The sequence below is a fragment of the Thalassophryne amazonica genome, chromosome 3 (genome assembly GCF_902500255.1).
Source record: "Thalassophryne amazonica chromosome 3, fThaAma1.1, whole genome shotgun sequence".
NCBI classification, from domain to species: domain Eukaryota; kingdom Metazoa; phylum Chordata; class Actinopteri; order Batrachoidiformes; family Batrachoididae; genus Thalassophryne; species Thalassophryne amazonica.
In genome coordinates this window covers 39,790,131-39,813,016 of record NC_047105.1, presented here as the reverse complement: position 1 = coordinate 39,813,016, position 22,886 = coordinate 39,790,131, and the positions used below count along the sequence as shown (strand labels likewise).

The 22,886-nt window shown below is 42.1% G+C and overlaps 1 protein-coding gene across 1 annotated transcript in view; it reads left to right on the top strand.

Moving 5' to 3' along the window:
* LOC117506568 (protein CBFA2T2-like) overlaps positions 1-20,290 on the top strand; it is a 37,878-nt gene extending 17,588 nt beyond the window's left edge. Inside the window, 9 exon segments of the mRNA XM_034166080.1 lie at positions 2,339-2,523; positions 2,608-2,861; positions 10,176-10,261; positions 12,028-12,214; positions 14,366-14,434; positions 16,608-16,798; positions 19,157-19,391; positions 19,394-19,435; positions 19,438-20,290. Of these exon segments, the coding sequence (XP_034021971.1) occupies positions 2,339-2,523; positions 2,608-2,861; positions 10,176-10,261; positions 12,028-12,214; positions 14,366-14,434; positions 16,608-16,798; positions 19,157-19,391; positions 19,394-19,435; positions 19,438-19,502 (1,314 nt within the window). The 3' untranslated portion in view covers positions 19,503-20,290.
* Positions 20,291-22,886: the final 2,596 nt, after the last annotated feature.

Genomic DNA, 22,886 nt, shown 5'->3' with positions numbered 1-22,886 from the left:
TATGTCTGTCTCTCTGTTTGTCCTCAAAAGTGTCTTGAATCATACATCTCACTCTCAGAATCATGATTCCCAATATAATTGACCCAAAGCAAGTTAAAGGTACCTTGTTTCTGTGTAGGCTCTCAGTTGACCAGGTGGTTTCCATAGTAGAGAAGCTTGAATCTTCGAAGGTACCTTTTAAAGGTACCTTGCATGAGACTCCCAAAATCTCCCAAGATTTCCTGTATAATTTCCTGTAATGTCTATTGTGTCTGTAGCATGGCCCAAGCAGAGGATCACCCCTTTGAGTCTGGTCTGCTTGAGGTTTCTTCCTCACATCATCAGAGGGAGTGTTTCCTTACCACTGTCTCCTGTGTGCTTACTCTGGGGGTTGGTAAGGTTAGACCTTACTTGTGTGAAGCACCATGAGGCAACTTTGTTGTGATTTGGCACTATATAAATGAAAATAAATTGAAAATGAGTACTAGCTCTGCGAGACTGAATTCAAGCATGATTATTGACAGTGCTTTTTTGTAGCTCATGGTGATTTTTACAATCAGTTTGACTCTTTGTTCAGGGTGCTATCTGGGACCCAGGGCTGTTCCAGAGTGTGGTGGATGTGGCACATGCTCCTCGTCCTGACCTGACCTCGGCGTAGAGAAGCATATGTGAATAAAGTAGAGGGTACATATGTCATGATCCTACCTATGTAACAAGGATTTCAATATTTTGGCTTATATATAGCAGAAAAACTCTGTGCTCCAACTTTAGACCATGTTTTTGGTGGTCAGTGGTGCAATTCAAGAAATCCATGGGTACACAGATGAGGACAAGGCTATTTTCTATTAAACAATGTGGGCATTGTGGGTGACAATGCATTGGTTGGAAACTAACAACTAGCAGTGACACTTGCGTTGGGCTGGAGACATTTTTTTATCCCTCTTCTCAGGAAAGCAGATCATAAATCTTAGGTCATTTCTACGGCTGCAACTTCAAGCAGCAGAAATCTGCTCTTTTTCCACACTTACCTCTTACTCACCTTTGGAGTGCGTCCATCCGTCTGAGACTGTTGAGACAGAAAGACGTCTGTTCTCTGCCTTCCACTAATTTATGATGAGGAGGTGGGCTCCACACAACTTAACTCCAACTCTGGGAGAGTAGTTTCTCTTAAGAAAGGGTGGTAGAGAGGGGGGAGTTGACAGATGGGGCCGAGTCTCAGGGTGAAGAAGTGGAAAAGAGAGAAGTGGGTGAGGAGGGGAGAGAGGAAAAAGAGGGAACTCAGAAGTGTGAAACATGCCTATAAAGTGTTCTCTTCCCTTTTTTACGGGCTCCCGCGCGCCACATGGAGCCCATGTCCTGTTTAAAAGAGCATCATCTGCCAAGGCGCCACCAATCCAGCATCCACCCTGACGAAAATCAGAAAAGCCCTCCGCTCAACTGACCCAGAGCACGTGTCTGCAAGCTGGGGCCCCAAGGAAAGAAGGGAGGCAAAGGAGCATAGGAGGTGGGTGAAGGAGCACACAGGGAGGTAAGAGTGTGATCACAAAGTGGACATGCCAGGACTGGTCAGTCTGACAGGTTGTAGGTAGACAAGGCAGAGCAGGAAAGGTCAGAGGAGGCATGTAGAAACTCCTAGAAGATGGCCGATGATGCCATTAGAAGTAGAGCCGGAGAAACGTGCTTATTTAGTGAGTTGTGAGGTCGGGGAAGAGGGAGTGAGGAAGTGGCGTAATTGCAAACACACTGAGGTCTGGTCCTCATTAGGGAAATGCAGGGAACAAAAGAGAGTTGGAAAGGTAGGACGGGGACAGTCAGAGATAAATATGAAAAGGAAAATGGGAAAGAAATGAAGGAGACGTGCATTCCGTTCATCACTTTGTTTTGAAAGGCTTCAAAGTCCATGAGCCTGCGTATGATCGCGTATGTGCACGCTCTGACGAACATCTCAGTACTCGGGTGTCACGCCATGTAAATAGACTCGGTGCTGTATTTTGGCAGCGGCTTAGAAAACCGGGCCAATTTAATTTGAGCGAGGGAATCCACAACCGCCATGGAGGCAGCCGCATAACACCAAGAACCAGATGGAACCCGGCCGCCGGGTCTCAAGGAGTCATCGTTCCCTTTGCCCCTTCTTATTCAAAGCCAGGCAGCTTCCCCAGGAGGCACATCTGCACTGTGTCTTTACGTTTTCAGCTTTCCCTCTGCTCGCCATGTGGTAGCGATCTGTCTACAACAGCATCGGCGTGCTCTCTTCTTCTTCAATGACACGGTCTGCTTGGCCTGTTTCTGTTTGTTTCTTTCTTATGCTGCACAGACATATTTGCAACCTACCTCAACAACTTTTGGCTTTTCTTGGCAGGCAAACCTACCCCTACTGCAGAGGGAGCTGCTCCACTGTGCAAGGGCAGCCAAGCAGACCCCGGCCCAGTATCTGTCCCAGCACGAGCACCTCCTGCTCAGCACCACCCTGGCTTCCTCGCCAGACTCCTCGGAGCTGCTGATGGAGCCGAGCGACGCCGCAACCAAGAGGCACAGCCCCGGCAGGTTAGAGCGAGGCGCAAACACGACTTCAGCCTGAGGTTAACTGGTCATTTTCTAAAAACAAAAACGCTGCCCTCGCCCCTGCAGAGGTAAAGAGAACGGTTTCCACGAGCGTCCACCTGTAGCCATGGAGCCTGCCACCAAGCGGATCTGCACCATCAGTCCTGCTCCCCGACATAGTCCTGCACACCCGCTGCCCCTCAGTACGCAGCTCCATCCCACGCCTCCGCCCTTGCAGCACTATGCCCTGGATGACATCGCAGCGCCACACATTCTACACCGCGACCACAGTCAACGCATGCTGGATCTGCGGGAGCTCAAAGACAGGCCCCGAGTTCCTGGTACGTGACAAAACAAATTGTCCAGATTCGCCTTTAACCAAAAACTAAGAGTGAACTGAAAGGTTGGTTGTGAAATAGTCTTTTTTTTTCTCTCTGCTTAGTTTTTACATACAGTATTGTTCTGGATTGCAGAAGATTCCTGGTTCAAACCCGCCCCTGCCACATTTATCCATGTAATGTGGCGTTGCGTCAGGAAGGCTAGCCGGCGTAAAACTTGTGCCAAATCAACATGCAGACCCACCTTGGATCTGCTGTGGCGACCCCGAGTACAAAACAAGGGTGCAGCCGAAGGGACTTACTTTTATTGTTCTGGATGTTAATCTAGTTAACACTACAGTCAAACACCTTAATCTGGTCCTTTACAGGAATCAGATTCTGGTGTGAACACAATTAACCAACCGGACAGAGGTACTCGGACAGAGCAGTCTTACGCAAACACCTATAGGAAATAAAAAAAGTTGTCAGGCCAGCTAATTTTTACAACTAATGCTTCCATCTGGTGACCAAGAATTAGGACAAAAAGTCTGAAATGTGGTGTAGAAAAATTAAACAAGTGCCATTTCTGTCAGCACAAAATTGTCTCAAAATTCTGTCTACCGTGATGAACTTTAGACAGACACATAATCAGTGTCCATCCTCTGTCAGTTGACTGTGGTAATAAACTTCATTACAAAGTAGATCAGCACCTACTAAGCATACTTTAGGGCCCCTTCACACATAGTACTAATAAGTACAACTCAGGGCGACTCATGGGCAACTCACGCCTGCCGTCGGCTCGAAAAAACTTCGGGCCGACAGGCAGGCGTCCACGATGCCACTGCGATGGTTCGTGCGTGCGGGAACACAGTGAGAGCTTGCGCAGCTGCTATGAAGAAAAAAAAAAAAAACAAAAAAATACATGCAGCGATGGTTTCGCGCACACGGGAACACAGTGAGTGTGAAAATAATAAAATAAAAAATACATGCCACCCATGGATTCAAACCTGCACTTTCCAAAAGCTCTCTGCTTGCCAGTCAGAAACTTTACCACTGAGCTGCCATCGTTGTCCTGTAAAGGTGCGGGAAAATGCCTGATATCAAAAAGGACATGGAGGTATTAAAAAATAAATAAAAAACGCACACCATATAAAAACACCGCATTTTATTGAATCCCTCTTATGAAGTGGGCAATACAAGTATGAGCCATCTGTTCCTCTGTAGATGACCCATGGCCACAGACGTACAGTCATGAAATGACATGAATGGAAGCAGGGCTCTCTTATCATGTCCACATCTGCTGGCGGCATGTCCAACCGGGCCCACGCGCATGTCCTGCTTGACACGCATGTGTTGTGGACACTGTGCCGCAGGACTGACACCGCGTCATGTGGAACAGAGCTCACATGGGTGACGTGACATTCAGATCACCCACTGCGTGTTATGATCTGACGGTCCGGATCACCTGGGGTAGCCCGAAAACATGCGCGGCGTGCGCGCTTGCTGCAGCCCATTGCAGCGATATATGTTTTTATGTATGTCCATGTGATGACAGCAAGCAGACGCGCTCGTCACATTGGACAGTTGTTAGTTCACATCCGTCCAAACACAGTACGTTTTCCCCATCCGTAACGTCCAGAACCACAGCCGCTCCTGTTGATGGACACACCCCCTATCAGTTCAGTGCACACACCAGCGTGTCACTGTGTTTGCAACACAACACTGCACTATGACAAATTTCACATCCAGCCCGACAGAGCTCGTGTGCTGACTGTTGTTGTGCTAATAATGCGAATGGCCACACATTTTGTAAGTGCCAAGCGAGCAGTGTTAGATGTTCATGTGTGTCAGCTGGAATTTGGCCGACACCTGCCAGGAGAGGGTTCAATGGGCTCTCATAGTGCACACTCTGTCTTTCACCTGCTGGTGTGTGCAAATAGTTGTAGCAACAGGTGTACGAGGCCTTGGAGGGAGCTACGATTATACACGTATTGCATATGATTCCTACTTCATGCGCACTTTATGCGCAATTCATCCAAATTTGCACTATGTGTGATGTGGCCCTTAAGCCAGTTAGGTCCCTTTTCTCAAAAGTATCTCCAGGGTAAGATGATTGAATGACAAAATTAAAATCATCTTAACCTGATGTTGCTTGTTTCCGGAGCGGAGCCGTCTTTCTGATCAGGATCTGTTTGTGGATTTGTTGAAAACCTCATAAGATTCACATGTTCTCAAAGTAAATGTTTTATTTAAGGTGTTACCATAACAGTGATATTTTGATGTGGAAGGGGATTTACACCCAGATTGCTACCAGATTTTTGTGTTCTTTCTCTTACAAGAAGTGCAGAATAACTGTTTGCTGTTTTTCAATACTCCTGTCTGTCCTGAAGGACTATTATCTCCCACCAAACTGGTAGTATAGTGTAGTACCAGGGCAGGGCAGTCGCCAGTATACAAATCCTCTGTGAATTTTAGCCCAGATAAAGTAGATCAAAGTTGACAACCTCTAAACTCAGGTCAATGGCTTGTGAGATGAACTTGTTTGCCAACGGAGACCTGGACAATTCTAGTTTTCAAATCACCTAACCTGTATGTCCTTTTAAATGTGGGCAAAGGCCGGGGCACCTGGAGGAAACCCCTGCAAACACGGGGCAAAGTCCACACAGAAAGGCCACAGGTGGGAATCGAACCCATAACCTTCTTGCTGTGAGGCAGCAGTGCTAACCACTAAGCCACCATGCTGCCAAATATCTTTGGTCTGAGATAATTTGATGTTGAGTAATTGCGTAGCGAAGAATTATTTTTGCGTGTTGACTTGGATTTGACCCAGGAAAAGATGAACTTTTATCCCAAATGATTTGGAACTGCATCAGTTTGATGTAGCGCGATCATGCGGTGAAAGCCATGGATGCACACATGGACAGAACCAATTTCTATAGGTCCTGTACCGTGGTGGTAGGAGCTAAAAATGTAGCGTACCGCCTTTGGCAAAGGCAATGAATCTACTTAAACGCATATACATGATATTGTATGAGTGATAACGGGTGGCCTTACTGTTTGTGTAGCCGCGGCTCTATATGAAAGAGTGCCTCATATATCTCCAAAACCTACACGTGTATATAAACAGAGCCATACTGTCGAGGCAGGAGGGTTGGATCTACTCTGGTGTATATCTACCCTTCATTTGGAGCTTGTCAGCACACGGTGGAAACAGCAGTAGCTCAAGAACAAACACACACACACACCTTGATATGTTCATGGGAGAGGAGCTGTGTTTATGAGGCCTGAATCCCTCGTCTGACAGAATCCCGCCTGCCTGCCGCCACTTAAGACACACACATGCACTTAAACACATCAGTCCACACACACTCATGGCTTTGAACTGATGAACACTGATGAGAACCAGGAGTGAAGGAAAGGTCCAAGAGAAGACAAAACATTATAATTCTCTTCAGCAGACTTTTTACGCATGTTTCTAATTTGGTTGATGAGGTTGTTGTTTTCTGTCTTGTACTATTTGTATGTCAAGACTTTATTATCTACAGAAACACAGTATTATTACTGTTATAACAAATATGCAGATTACTGAAGAGGTCATGAGGAGCTCGCTATGAGATCCATAGTACTGAGCTCCATTACTTCTTGGAAATAGTCCTAACTGAAAGTTGGGATACAATGTACTGACATATAGTGACAACAGAAGTGCAAGACTGGTGCACGTGTCAACATGTTGGAATTGAAAAGTTCCATATTTTGCCAGGTGCTTTCACACATTTTCTTTTTTAAATCAAAGTGAGATCAGGTGAGGTCTGGGCCCATGAGCTATTGTTGTGCACAGCTGTAGGCATTATTATGTCAAACCACCTGAATGGCAACCACACAGGCAGTCCTCCAGTCCATCTCCACCACCCAACACCAGCCATCTACCTGTGGCAAACAGGTGACACATGGGCGTGACCATGTGCTGGGCTCATCAGCACTATGGCACCTCCATGATGGGTCATCCTCAGGCAAACACATCAAATGGCCATCATGTTGTGGTTAATGCTGCCCGTAACCCCGCATTTAACAAAAAGTCATTCCAGTGGTGCTCAAGAGACTTAGCACCCAAGACATCCAGTCTTCTTACCTTGGTTAGCATCCAGGTGGAAACACCAGGATGGAAATAATTTGGACCTTGATTCTTCTGCATATATATCAGCATCACCAGACACCTCTGTCCAGGGATCTCATGACTCCATGAACTCTTCCCAGGCATTTCTCAACTTCAAAGGCCAAGGATGCAGAGACATTAATGTCACAGTTTGTACAGAGGTCAAAAGTTAAAGTTGCTCCAATTTTGGTAAAAAGTGATGCAAATTATTAGTTGAGTTAAAAGGGTTTTAAAAAGGAATAGTTCAGACCATATATCATGCTTACTATCACGTTACAGGGAAACATATGCCACGTCATAGAATCCAATGGACGTTGACCTTGTTTGACCTTTACTTTGAAGACCAAGCATTCATCACTGTCGAAACTATTCCATTTACTAATCCTATTAGCTCAGCCAATAATATGCATCACTTTTTACCAAAATTGGAGTAACTTTAACTTTTGACCCCTGTACAAACTGAAATTGATCTTTGTCAACTTCTTGCTGTTTTTACCCCATAACATTCAGTCACAGATTGTCCAAACTATACCTTTTTTGGAATCTTTGTGATCGGACAAATAATATGGTGTAGTTTTCAATATGATTGGAACATTTTTTAATTTTGACCCTTATGTAATTTTCAGTTGACCCCTATCTGGCTGTCTATTGAAAATTCAAGTGGCCAGTAAGTTTTTTTAAAAAGAGGAATGCCTAAGGAGTATTTATACCAAATTTGGTGCTTGTATCACCATTTGAATGATTGTTTCAGTTACTGTATCTGCTGCACTGTATGGTCCATAAGCAGCAAACCAATTGCACTGAATCCCATTGAGAATGACTCTTGCAGGTATCTTGTCTGGCATGTGGGACACTGTATTACCGCTGTAGCTGCAATCCTGGTGACAATAGAGAGGGACAAGTCCATTTTTTTCCAAATATAACAACCTCTCCCATGAAAAATCTCAGTTCAGATACCACAGTTATACATCAGATACCCCTTCAGCTTGACCCACTCTTGTAATCTGGGCTTTTACAGTAAACCAAAGAGGCTGCTGGATTAAATGTTTCGGTATGTTACAGTTCAAGTAAGTTATATATTTTTATAGGACATATAGATGGGTTGATCATGCATGGTGCACATGTTTATTCTTCACACGTTCTGCTGCAGTATTCTCTGAACCAGCAACTGGCAGTAGTAAAAGTATATTAAACAAGAGTCTCGATGATGAGAAGAAGACATTCTCTCAAAGGGAACTGGTATAAATATCAAAGTATTTTTAAACTGCACAAATCATTTTTTTGGCATTCGTGACTTTTATGAGTGATAGTTTGCACGTCATCTCGTCTTAGTGAAGGCTTGAAAAACACGGTGCAACACATTGTTGACCCTTAAGTCATCAGCACTGCACTTACACGTGTGCTATTTCGCTTTGACGTGTATAAATAACAGATGTCAACTGCAAGTCCTGTTTGTGCCACTGTACGTGTGGCGTTCGCATAAAGTCGCAAGCACGAGGTAGGGTGACCACAACACACAGAGGTTGACGACACAAAGCCTCCGCAATGACGAGGCACACGGTGCATAGCGCCTCCTGACAACGCCTAGCAAAAAAAAAAAAGCAGCTTAGGTGGAGGCCATGACATTGAAGTGACAAAAACAAACGCTGCGTGCGCAAGGTTGAAATGGTCCTCGGCGCGGCTGGTTGTGTTTAGGAGTGGAGCCACTCCACTCAGCCTGAGCGTCTCTCTGCTGGAATGCTCTGAGCTGCAGGAGGGGAGGCGCGAAGGGAGCTTTCTGGGGTGGGTGCATGTGTGGTTGACAGCTGACTTCCAGATGCGCACAGGCTCTGGCAAGTCTCGTTTGCCTCGCGAACTTCTCTTTCTGTCTGCCTTTCCTGCTCATGTCCATCTTTGTCCCATTTTGTCTCCTTTATCTCACTCCTTTCATTCTTAATTTTTGGGAATAATAAAGGAATTACCTTTAATTTGGAGCATATGTCTGTTCGGCCGTGTGAGAAAAGTGGGGATGCACAGCCATTTGTTTGTGAAACGTGTTCCCGAATTATGACTGCTTCATCGATACGCTGTGAAATTGTTTCAAAATAGAAATCCATTTTATGTGGTTAAATAAGAAGTGTACGACAAACACGCGTTCATCTTGCCGCCACTTGTGGCTTCCGATCAAGCTCCAAGCTCCGGCGCCAAAAGTGAATCAATCCACAATTGATTCTGTGTTAGTACGCACTTGCGGCTGATGTGCTTGATGAATTCCTATGCAAAATGGTAGTTCCCAGATAATTGTGATATATTCCTGTGAGATAATGAGTATATCTCATCTAAATTAATTCTAAACTTTACCAGTAATAAAATTATAAAGAGAACTGAAGTTTTAAGAGTGGCCATAATAAATTTTTAAGAAACTTAAACGTTTATGAGCATTGTAAACACTGACACAATAGAATTTGATGCGGAAGAGTTCAGAAAGATATGATTGGAATGTTTTTCATTACCATTTACAGTTGGCGATGAAAGACTTGGGTGTTAACTTCGTGTTAAAGTCAGAACAAGAAGCTGCACTGAAAGAGATCTATCTATCATGCCCAGGGAACGCCAATCGCGCAACAAAGCCAACTGCATGTTGCCGTCATTTGTAGCTGATGTGACCGTAGCATATGAAGTCGATGCTGCAATATTTCTACTAAGTGAAATCTTAGTATGATTTGTATGTTAGCAATATGAGCACTAATTAACAGGTGTTGATAGCTTTTTGACTTTGGCTAAAGTGATTGTGCCACAGTTATTGAGCCAGTCTGATGGTCAAAGTTTTTAATACCTGCACCCAAGACGCCCATTATAAAAACAACAGCCCGGTCTGCAAAAATATCCATTAATCAAATACCTAAACAAAGATACATAGCCACTTAATGTTAGCTCGCTTGGTAATTATGAGATCAGTGGCCATGTTTGGGCTTCATTTGTGCCACCCAGGTCACTCTGATCTTGCCCACGCTCCACCTCTTTACACACTCATGGGTTGGCGGAGTGAGGCACTACCAAGATGTGACATTGAGCTTCAAACCAGGTCTTCAGGAAACCTATGGGTGATGTCACGGAGGGTTTGTCCGGTCTATATGTACAGTCTGTGCTTTCAGTACATTAAAATAAAGTTAATCACATTGGCATCTCTTGTGTCTTTTAATCAGGTACTAATGGAGGCTACCGAGAAGAGCCGGTGGACCACAGACTGACCGACAGAGAGTGGGCGGACGAATGGAGGCATCTGGATCATGTAAGTCTGTAGATAAACACCCCCAACAGCTGGAGATGTATGAAACAGACAGAATGCCAAATGCAGACATCCATCAGTGAAGTTATGTTTTAGCCCATGTCTGTTCATCTATTTCTGAAAGCTACTTTCAAAAACTTGTTGAAACGCTGGGTCAGGCCTGGAATGTAGCCATTGTCAGATGGGCGTATTAGGGCTTAGCAACAGTAATGCGTCATTCTGGTTTTTACTGTGGTTCTGAGCAAAAGTGTTTTATCTTTTCACACCCTCAGAACATCTACAGGACACGTAGACATCAAACAAAGGCATCAAAATTTTGCCACTACTCAAGGGAAGTTTGATGGCGGTGTTTTATGCTTTACTGCCAAAAACAATTACTCCAGATCCACCTTGGACAGTACTGCCATCTGTTATTGTAGTCCAGAACTTTTTGTTTTGTTTTGTTTTTTTATCCATCCTTGTGAAACTGCTTCAAGAAACCTTACTAGGCATCTAAAAAAATTAAACAAGCAGCAGTGGCAGAGGTTTGATAGGCCCATACAGCTCGAGTAAGCAAAGTTAATAATTCATTTATTATATGGATATTATATATATATATATATATATATATATATATATATATATATATATATATATATATATATATATATATATATATATATATATATATATAACATGCAAACATGCGGTATCGCCCAAATATGAAAGCTGCTGACGGTTTTGGGCTAATAGTCAGAGACCTGTTTGCTTCACCTCCATGAAAAACGTGCTAACAGATGGTCTGGTCGTTAGCTGGTAAGCTTTCAATTTATGTGTGTGTTTTTTTCCAATGCTGTTTAGATATTTATGGAGTATGTTCATGTCTGACTTGTTTTTTTTTCTTATTGTGTTTTTAGCTTTCTGGTTTCTAATGAATCTGATCCACGATCCAGACCGATTGTCATGATAATGGTCTGATATGGGAAAATATCAGACTGGAAATCAGCCAATCTGAGCACGCGTAGCATTGTAGTCATATAATAAAACTGCATATTATGTCAAAAAGATGCCATCATAGCCAAAAACAAGTTTCATTGGTCCTCAGCTGTATGCTGTAGTTAGTGTGGCATTCATGATTGAAATTTTGTGAACCCGCTGACTTCATTGCGCGTATGATCGCCTTGCTAATTGCAGGCTATTTCCCATCTCTAAACCGTTATGTAGAATTTTCATCTGGACTCTTCGAGAACAGCTCCAATATTTTCACAGCAATCCATTCATTAATATTTTGTTTATTAAAAATAAATAAATAAATAAAAGGCTGTGGCTTTACCATAATCTGTCAGATTTAACTGTATTTTCTCCGGCTCATCCTTCTTCATCAAATTTCATTAAACTGGTTTGTCAGCTAACTTGTTATTAAATTTACAACTGCAGCCTCATGTGTCCTGTGTTTATTTCAAGCGTGCAAACCCCTGAGAATTAGCATGATGTGACCTCACTTTTTGCTAATTATGTCAACTGCATTCGCGGTAAATTACACAAGCACAGTACACAAATGCACAAAGAAGAAAAACATACTACTCCACTGAAACAACAAAATTTAGAGAAGAAAGTTCTGATGTGTATGTTGTGCTGCATCCTGTATTTTTTTAAATGCTTATTTCTGTTTGTTTATCACAGCTAATATATATATGTTTTGAGTTACTGTTTCACTGGACGATTCATGACCCCCACAGTTCTACAATAGGAAAATGTTTCTTACATTTCATTTAATGATCTTTTATCAGGTGTTGAATTGCATTGTGGACATGGTGGAAAAGACACGAAGATCCGTGAGCGTCTTGAGAAGATGTCAGGAGTCAGACCGCGAGGAGCTCAACTATTGGAGGCGGCGTTCTAGCGAGCAGGAGGATCCACGTAAAGGAGGCTCGGGTCCCGCCCCCTTCTCCAAAACACACAGCCCTGCAGAAACAGGTGGGTTTAGAGATGCCAATGTTTTGTTTTTGAGGTTTTTATGAGAGCAAAACACTTGCCCAAACATAAAAAGAAACTGTTAAATAGTCAAATATTAATAAAAAATATATATATTTTATTTACATTGTTCCTGTATAGAGCTCAACAGTGCAGTTCCAAGAGTAAAAAAAAAATAAAATAAAAATCCCATTATTATCATAGATGATAGGATAGGATTTAGATCATGGGTTAAAAAGTTGTAACCACCCAAAATAGACATACTAAGAGCTGCGACATTGTGTAAGGACCTCACCGAAAGGAACTACACTACCCACAATCTTAAATTGAAACGGCAGTGTCTGTGATTGGTGGACATTATATTTCAAGTTGTACAGGGTTCAAAAGTGAAGGTTGCTCCAGTTTTGGTAGAATATAATGTAAATTGTTAGGTGGGCTAGAATGGTTTTAAAGCGTGCAGGTTGCACCATCTGTTTAGTTATCACATTATGCGGTAACATATGTCATAGTGGCCTTTGGACAGTAAACATTCAACATAGTCAAAACAATTCTATTGATTAATCCCATTAACTCAACTAATAATTTGCAATTTTTACCAAAATTGGAGCAACTTTAACTTTTGACACCTGTACAAACTGAAACTGACCTTTGTCACCATTATTGCAATTTTTACCCCATAACTCCATAACATTCAGTCATAAATAATCCAACTATACTGTTTTGGAAACTTTATGATTAGATAAATAATGTGGTGTACTTTCTAATATGATTGGATAATGTTTAAATTTTGGCCCCTGTGTAATTCTTCTTTGACCCGTCGTACTTGGATATAGCGACCACCCTGGGATGGCTGTCATATATTTTTGTGTTTGCCATGATATACTGAGGCTGGATTACTACCTTATGTTTGTACAGATCAAGTCCAAATTTACTGCAGGTCCATGGACTATTTGTGGTTGTCAGAATATTTTTGAAACCTGACTGTACTGTGATAAACAATTTTCATTTCGCATCTCAAAACACAAATATTGTTTTAACTGCTTTGAAAAGCCCAAAGTCATTTATTAGAAATACGTTAAAATGTGGCAGCACACAATCAAAACTGTCTGTATCACTTTGAGGCCATTATAGAAAAAAAAAAATGCAACTCAGAGGTGACTGTTGAATTTAATTTGAATTATCAAGATAGATGAGCATCATAAGTTTAGTCTTCCAAACTCGGATGTTTGTCAGGAACGTCTGAGGTTGGGAAAATCAACATTAATTCCAATCTGTTCAGATGCAATTCAATAGACGGCCATTTGAATGACTTTCAATTCATTTTGATGACACTAAAAAGCCTGAACACCAACCAGGACAGCCTTTCTTCTAGTCCATACTCAATACACCATCTGGTGGTCATTGGGAGAATTGCAACCATCATGTCTGTGTTTGCGAGTCCCTCGGCAGTTAGTCCCTCGGTCTGTTCTGTGCTGGCAGAGTTCTCTCTGAGTGCCAGCCTCACCATCCCCCTGCTGGTCTGTAGTCACAAGCAGGTGCCAGGACCGGCCTCGGCCATATCGGCCACAGAAGGGCCGTCCTGCCGTCCTGCAGGCTCAGAGACCCAGAGCTGGCTGACTCGCCAGAGCACCATCTGGGCCCCCAGCCGGGAAGCCTGCCTGGCCGGGCCCGAGCTGACGAAGGCTATAAATGGGGGGGTGGGAATGGCAGTTGGAAGGGCGAATGCAGGCTTGGGAGAGGATGCAAATAGAGAAGTGACGGTGGAAGAGAGGATATTAAAGATGTGAAATGGGAAGAAGAGAATGAACACACAAGCAGCTGGCGGCGTCGGCGAGAAAGAAGCAGGTAGCGTTTGTCTGACAAACGTCAGATACTGTCAGATATCGGCTATTCTGTCAGATATTGGCTCAGTACGATCGCTGGCGCTGTCGCGGTGCACAGACGTGTTTTGCATAGATGACAAAATGCCACAGCGATGACTAAGGTATTGTTGCGGCCTGGTGAACCCATCTGTACGACCATTCTTGGCAAACACCTGTTACCTTTTATTGAACCGCCACTCACAGAGTCGTCCATTATTTCGACAAGCCTTGATCTTGAAGTTTGTGTCGGCTTTGGCAGGTGATAATCCCCTCTGACTCTGATTTCCTGCAGACTCTCAACGTGACTTTGGTCCACGGCCAGGCTCGGCTTACGTTACAGATGAGATCTGGAGGAAAGCTGGTAAGACCACCATGAAAAGGGAACCTTTCAGTGCGGCTGAAATTTATGTTACAGAGAGGTCATAAAAAGTTTTGTTGAATAGACTGTGGATCAAAGAGACCTTACTTTTAACAAGCACATAGTCTACATTAACCCACAGTTCCCTGGACAGACATTGATAACCTTACCGCTGACAAGTGACTTCATTTTTTACAAAGTACAGTTCAGTGATTTTCACCTTTTGGCCGCAAAATCGATATTGTTTTTGGTGTCACGACGCCTAACACACAAACCAAATGTGGTGACAATCACACAATTAGAAAAGAGGTCATTAGGCTCATGAGAATTTTGCAAAGTAGGCTCCAGAGACCTTGATCTTTGACCTTTTGACCCCACAAATGATGATCTTCTTGGGGTCACTATGCATAATGCATATACCAGGTTTTTGACAATTGGGCACCACAGTCTCATTTGAGGGTGGACACTAAAGAGTGATGCAATATGATGCAATAATCCTACATCCGGGGACAGCCCACGTCTGTCCTCATCAGAAACATGGCACTTTCTCTGAGGTTTTGGGCAAATTACACTGGAATAGTAAATGTGGTGGCATATGCAATATAATCTAGTGGATTTTTGCTCAGTTCTTTGGGGACATGGCATTTAAATTGGACAAAACTACTCCTTTTAATCAGAAATGTGCATCGCTCTTTTACCAAAATTGAAGCAGCAATTTCTTTTTGATACCTGTACAAAACCAAGTAGGCTTTTGTTGCTGTTTTTGCTCTTTTAGACCACGATGATGGGGGCTGAGAGAGAGCTACAGTACAAGACAACACTAGCATATGCAGAAAGTACAAAAGGAGAAAACACTCAATCATAAGCAATCAAATAAAATCTACAGTACATGTAACAATTTAATTGCTAATTTAGAAAACGCACATAAATTGTTCTATGGATTGTGGCTGTCCATTGTCTCTGAGGTATAGCACATGCAGTAGTACCTGGTCAGCAGAGCAGAGTAACTTGACTTTATTGAAGTTTTTACTCTTATAAGCTCTCTATATTTGTCACATTATATTTGTATTTGCAGTGGGCTGAGTGACCCGTCAGTAAAATTCCTCCATGCAGAAACCTTTTTTCATGTTGTCAGTGCTTTTGTTTCTTTTGCATGAAGCACACACCTCATGTTGTGGATATCTACAGCACTTTTTTCCTCGCCCCATCTTTGCTTGTGAACAGCTGAGCCTTTTGGGGATGCTTCTTTTATACCCAATCATGACACTCACCTGTTTCCAATTAACCTGTTCACCTCTGGAATGTTCCAAACAGGTGTTCTTTGAGCATTCATCAACCTTCCCACTTTTTTGTTGCCCCTGTCCCAGTTTTTTTGAAATGTGTTGCAGGCATCCATTTCAAAATGAGCAAATATTTGCACAAAAACAAAAAAAAGTTTATCAGTTTGAACATTAAATATCTTGTTTTTGTGGTGTATTCAATTGAATATAGGTTGAAGAGGATTTGCAAATCATCGTATTCTGGTTTTATTTACATTTTACACAACGTCCCAACTTCACCGGAATTGGGGTTGTATGTTTTCGTGTGTTTTCTGGATTTGCAGCAGATACATTATCAAATAAAATTGTTGCATGTGCTGTAGGCTTGATTTGCTTGTATCCTCTGTTTGCAAGGATTTTCTTAATATGCAAGATATTTTTTAATGCAACTGATGGAAAATTTATGGGGTTTTTTTGGCGGGGGGGGGGGGTATTTTTGTTTTCTGTATTTGTTAGTGTTGTGTCTTAATTTGGAAGTGTTGTGGTATCACTTGTCCACCACAGACAAATCAGTTACCTTAGACTGTAAATAGTCCAATAATGAGGCATAATTGACTGAAGTGTTTTTGAAATATAACCCCTGTGTAATCCCTCATTGACCCCTGCATGACTATAGCTACCCGTCTGGAGAGGTCATAATACATTTTTGTGTCGGTCATGTACTGATGCTGGATTGAAGGTATAGTTTTGCCACTTTAGGTGGTGCCGATTGGCTTCAGTCCCATTGACTGTCAGCCAGAATGCATAAAACTGAAAGAAATATTGTGTTTTAGGTAGACGCGAGTCCAATATGTGTGTTGTGCAGACCTTAACAAGCTGTCTTCAAGCAAAAATACTTTTATTTCCACTCTATACAGAGGAAGCAGTCAATGAGGTGAAGCGTCAGGCGATGGATGAGGTTCAGAAGGCAGTGGCAGAGGCTGAGCAAAAAGCTTTTGAGATGATTGCAGCTGAGAGGGCCAAGATGGAAAAGACTCTGGCTGAGGCAAAGAGAAAGGCTCAGGAGGATGCCATCCTGGTCATCAATGAGCAAGAGGACTCCAGCGAGGTGAACACACATGGTCAATGTGGAGGCAGTACAGTAAATACCATATACGCAATACCATTTACGGGTGCTAGATTTAGAGTCAGTTTTAAAGAACTTCAGCATACTTCAGTGTTACATGTGCTTTTGTACAAAGGAAGTGAAATATTTGTAAAAGTCATCTATACGAATATTTCACAAAATTTCGATGTTGGTACACACAAATTTTCATCAGTACCAAATCACAAACTGTCTTCATATTTATTACCTTGAAGGTAACAAGCATACATACTGTGTAAACAGTGTGTGACACGTCACGCTAGCTAGCTATGTCACATAATCCATTTTCGGACATCCTCGAAGTAGCAAAGCACAAACTGTTCCAAAAACAGATAGCTTCAGATAGATTAGGACTTCGTGCAATTAATTCACTTATTTTTTGGTCATTACTGCAATGGTTCGCTAAGCTAGCTAGCATGGCTTCTTACTTGTAGCTAGCTCAGAAACAACCTTGATGTTGTTTTGGCACATGCTCTCTGCCACTAAGTGGAGCCACCCCGGGTCTCACGGTTTTTTCATACCCCGTCACGAAAAGTGTTTGCTTTTCCTGATGGGCTGACCTAGCCAAGTGCCACGGTGATAGCCTAACTACTGTGCATCTGGAAAGTATTCACAACATTTCCCTTTTTCCGCAATTTGTTGTGTTACGGCCTTATTCCAAAATGGAGTAAATCAATTTTTCCCCCCAAATACCCCATGATGATGACATGAAAAAAGGTTTCTTGAATGTTTTGCAAATTTATTAAAAATAAAAAACTAAGAAATTACATGTACAAGTATTCACACCCTTTGCTCGAAACTTGTTGATGCACCTGTAGCAGGAATTACAGCCTCAGGTCTCTTTAATATGATGCTATAAGCTTAGTGCACATATCTTTGGGTAGTTTTGCCCATTCCTCTTTGCAGCACCTCTCAAGCTCCATCAGGTTAGATGGGGAGTCGGTGTAAAACCATTTTCAGATCTCTCCAGAGATGTTCAATCAGATTCAGTTCTGGGCTCTGGCTGGGCCACTCAAGGACATTCACAGAGTTGTCCTGAAGCCTCTCCTTGATATCTTGGCTGTGTGCTTAGGGTCATTGTCCTGCTGAAAGATGAACCATCGCCCAGTCTGAGGTCAAGAACACTCTGGAGCAGGTTTTCATCCAGTATGTCTCTGTACATTGCTTCATTCATCTTTCCCTCAGTCCTGACTAGTCTCCCAGTTCCTGCTGCTGGAAAACATCCCCACAGCATGATGCTGCCACCACCATGCTTCACTGTAGGGATGGTGCCTCCAAACATGCCACATGGCATTCATACCAAAGAGTTCAATATTTGTCTCATCAGACCAGAGAATTTTGTTCTCATGGTCTGAGAGTCCTTCAGGTGCCTTTTTGGCAAACTCCAGGTGGGCTGCTGATTTTTAATGATTCATCAGTTTAGGTTCCTCTGAAGATATCAACATATAGTACCTAAGTTCTTAGGTTTCCATTTGATAACATAATGATTATACTTTTTATTTTCCTATAGTATGCTAACAGTTACTTTAGATAGATACCAGTACACTCACACACTCACAGCTTCTGCTTCTATAGCTTAGCCTACTAACTATATTTGATTCACTACTAGTATACATACTAATTACCTTTACTACAATCTTCTCCTGTGATGTCTATCCTTCTTATGTCTTATTACTTATTATATCATGTATACTTTTTTCTTGAGCTGCTTGGGTGTGTAGGGAGAGTTCCCATGGGATAAAAAAGCTTTTTAACCTACCATCCCTGGTTCTCAAGACCAAGCACCTAAGTGGCTCTACTCTACTCTTTTCTACTCTGCTATTTTACTCTTCCTTTTTAGATATTTAGATATACCTTTGTATACTGGCATAGTACCGCCTTAAAATTGGAATATAATATATAAGATATACCTTACTGAATTTTCATGTGCCTTTTACCAAGGAGTGGCATCCGTGTGGTCATTCTACCATACAGGCCTGATTGGCCAGTGTGTAGTGCCACGCCTTGTGTGGCAGCACCCTCACATCGGGGTGAATGTGAGGCATTATTGTAAAGTGCTGTGAGCGTCTGATGCAGATGGAAAAGCGCTATATAAATGCAGTCCATTGGTGGATTGCTGCAGGTCTAATTTATCTAATTAGCACTTATAAATATAATAAATAATAATAAAGTATAAACTAGAATTTATCTAACTAGCTCCATAGTGACGTCATAATAGCCCTGGATGGTTCTTGTTCATGTGGTGAATTAACACAATCACCTGTCACATCTTCTATATTTTTAGATTTAAAACAACTTATTTCACTTTCCTTTTCTCCACAGTGCTGTTGGAATTGTGGCCGTAAGGCCAGCGAGACATGTAGCGGCTGCAACGCCGCTCGCTACTGCGGCTCCTTCTGTCAGCATAAAGACTGGGAGAGGCATCACCTCATCTGCAGCCCGGGGCTTCAGACCCAACCCAAACCCGTGTCTGCAATCAGTGCAACAAGGGTAGCCGCCACGGCCACAGCAACCGCCGCCACCGGGGTGTCTCCTGTTGGTCTTGCTGGGTTCAAGGTGGCGATAGTGTACCTTCAGTCTCCAGTCCAGCAGGAGAGAAGGCTTCGTTGCGTCTCGCTCCTCCACCCCTTCTACCCCGCCCTCAACCGCTGAGACCAATGGACATTAGGAAGAGGAGGACACCAGTGATTAATCTAACACCTTTCCCGCGAGTAGGATTAAATCACCATCATCAGCACGAGGGACCTCTTTGTGGATTAAGTTAGGACACCAGATTTTTCATCATAATCTTTGTCATAAAAAAGGACAGATTATGGGATGACTGTTTGAGAGATATGTCAGCTGGGACTTTGGCTTTGGAAAAGAACACAAGGACTCGTCTCAGATGCATCAGTTGGACGTACAGATCTCCCTAACAGATGGAAACATGTTTATCTTTGTCCAAAACCCACAGATCATGGATCCGCGAAGGGACTTTAAAAACTGACAAGTGATCTCAGTTTATTTCTGGCTGGGGAAGACGGAGAGAAAGAAGATTAAAAATCAGTGAGGTCTAAAATGAAGCGTCCCAGGCAATATGCTCAGTTTGTTGTGTATAAAGTTCCAGAGGTGGTGGTGGTAAATGTAAATGGTGTAATCGTACCGGCCATAAAGCATCGGTCTTCATCCTGTAGGACAAAGCCAAGTCCTCTCTGCAGCTCCCCTATACACATAAATGTTTGCTTGCCAAATTCTTGTCAGGTTTCCATGTGTGTAAATGTGTGCCGTCAAGTGACTATTGTAAAGAGTTTGTCAAAGCAATATTAAATCAAAGTGTTCAGGTATCTTAGCCCGTTTATGCATCACCAAAGTTTTCACCCACTAAAGAGAGAGTTGTTTTTTACTTCTGTCTTTGTGAGCAAGAGTGAATTGAACCCCATCTGTCATTTTTTAATTAAAGGGAAACATAACGAGGAATTTTGTTCACTATATTTTTAGTGATAAATGACTTCCAGATATGAAATGTAGATATTTGTATCCCAGACAGTGTTACGTTGGTATGATGTGATGTGATGACTGACAGGCCATACCAAAGAAAACACTCACGCATTAGTATACCGAAGTCATGCTGGCTGCAGTTGACAGTAATTCAGTTCAATTTATTAATTTTATATAGCGCCAAATCAAAAAGTCGCTGCAAGGCGCTTCACACAAAATAGTTCAGAAAACAAAAAAAAAATATGAACAGAAACCGTGAGGTGTTAAATGCTACATGTGTAATGTGTTAGTGGTTACTTTTAGCATACTGCAGTCATGCTAACTGAAGTTGACTAACAGCATCAGTCACTATTGTTACACATTACTATGCTGAAGTCATGCTAAAAGTGGTTAACTAGCATCAAATGCTATCCTCATGCTTTTGTATTCTGAAGTCATGCTAACTGGTTGACACTAACAGTTAGTGTCAGGGCGCTTCATGCGCTTATGTGTTAGCGGTTGCTGTTAGCATACTAAAGCCGTGATAAAGCAGTTAACTGTGTCAAATGCAATCGTCATGGAGACGCATACTGAGTTAATGCTAACTGTTTTTGACCATAAGTTATTGTCAAACGCTACATGTGGTAACGTGTTAGCAGTTGCTGTTAGCATACTAAAATCATGATAAAAGCAGTTAACTAACTGCATCAAATGCTATCTTCATGCAGAAGTATACTGATTTCATGTAACATGTTAGCAGTTGCTGTTAGCATACTAAAATGATGATAAAAGCAGTTAACCAACTGCATCAAATGCTATCTTCATGCAGAAGTATACTGAGTTCATGCTAACTGTGGTTGACCGTAACAGTTAACCAACCACAACATGTGGTAACGTGTTAGCGGTTACTGTTACTTACTGCTGTCATGCTAACTGCAGGTGACTCTAACAGCACCAGTCACTGTCCTCACACGAGTATACTTAAGTCATGTGAAAAGCGGTTAACTGTAACAGTGTCAAACACTATCATTATGCATTAGTATGCTGAAGTCATGCTAACTGTGGTTGACAGTAATGGTCATTGTCAAACACTACATCCTTTAATGTGTTACTGATTGCTGTTAGCATTAACTGCTTTTATCATGACTTCAGTATACGAACAGCGTCAAACGCTATCGTCATCCATTAGTATACTGAGTTCATGCTAGCTGTGGTTGACAGTAATAGTGTCAAATGTTGCATGTTGTATTGTATTAGCAGTTACTATTAGCATAAAGTAACAGCTAACAGTAATGTCATGCTAACTGCAGTTGACTTAAACAGTTGACATCAACCTCAGTTACTGGGCCACATATGTAATGCTAACCACTAACAAATATCAGTATATGCTATTGGGAGTAATTTTTAGTTATTTTTTAAATTTAATTTTATTTTTAATATGGCCTGTTACATGTCATCGTGCCATGTTGATGTAACAATAATAAAGGTGCATTCCACATCCGGTAACTGGATAAATCCCATCTGTAATCCGCAAACATCTTCACAAAAGATGTTTGAATGATTGGACTGAGTCAGCACAGAAAGATTTGTGTCTTCATTCCAGTTTCCTGTCCAAATCAGCAGTTGTGTATTCGAGGGTCAGATGATTCTTCAGATCTTTCACCATAGCAGTGTTTGGATCAGATGAAGTTGGTTCATGATAAGATGTCTAATACTTTTATGAAATAAAAAAAATAGAAGCTCCGGTGCTTACGTTGATGTGGTGAAGGTTTAGAGTCGTGACTCTGTCCCGCAAAGAATCTCAGGAGCCAAACTCTTGATATCTGCAGATTGCGCTGTTCACCTTATATTTCCATTAGGTTAAAGTCAAACGTTTAGTGCAGATCTTTGATTGATTGTACTTTGCTGTCACGACAGTCTACGTTCCTGTTTTGTTTGTTGTAAGATGACTTTGTAAAGAATATTATGAGAGAATCCCTTTATTTTGTTGAGCCATGTTGTTTCCTCTGTTGTTCCTTAACACGTTCTTTTATTATGAGATTATAACCTCATATGAAAAGATATCTTTGACACAAAGTACAAAATAAATAGAATTACTTCAAAATTTATATTTTTTTTTGTCTCTGATGTAATGTCTCAAATGGAGGAAGAGTGCAAGCATGAATCAGACAGTTAACTCGAGTCACGCAAAAACACCACACAACGTTACACATTTAGTCATATCCTTTGATTAACCTTATCGGTTTGCACTTCATGATTCCACATAGACAACAAACACTAACTGGATCAATGAATTATGATGTGATTAGCGGTACCAAAGACATCCAGTCTTCTTCTTCGGTCACTGTTTAACGTCGAAGTCTCACAACCATACAGCAAGACAGGCAGCATCAGGACCCTAAAGACTTGGACCTTCATTTGCCTGCAAAGATATCAGCACTTTGTCCAGTGACCTCATGACTCTACAAGCTCTTTCTAGGTGCCTCTCAGTCTCAAAGGCCAAGGACCCAGAGACATTATGTCACTGCCAAGATAAGTGAATGCCTTTCACCACATACAGATACACTTCTGATGACTGAGTCCAGGAATTCATTAA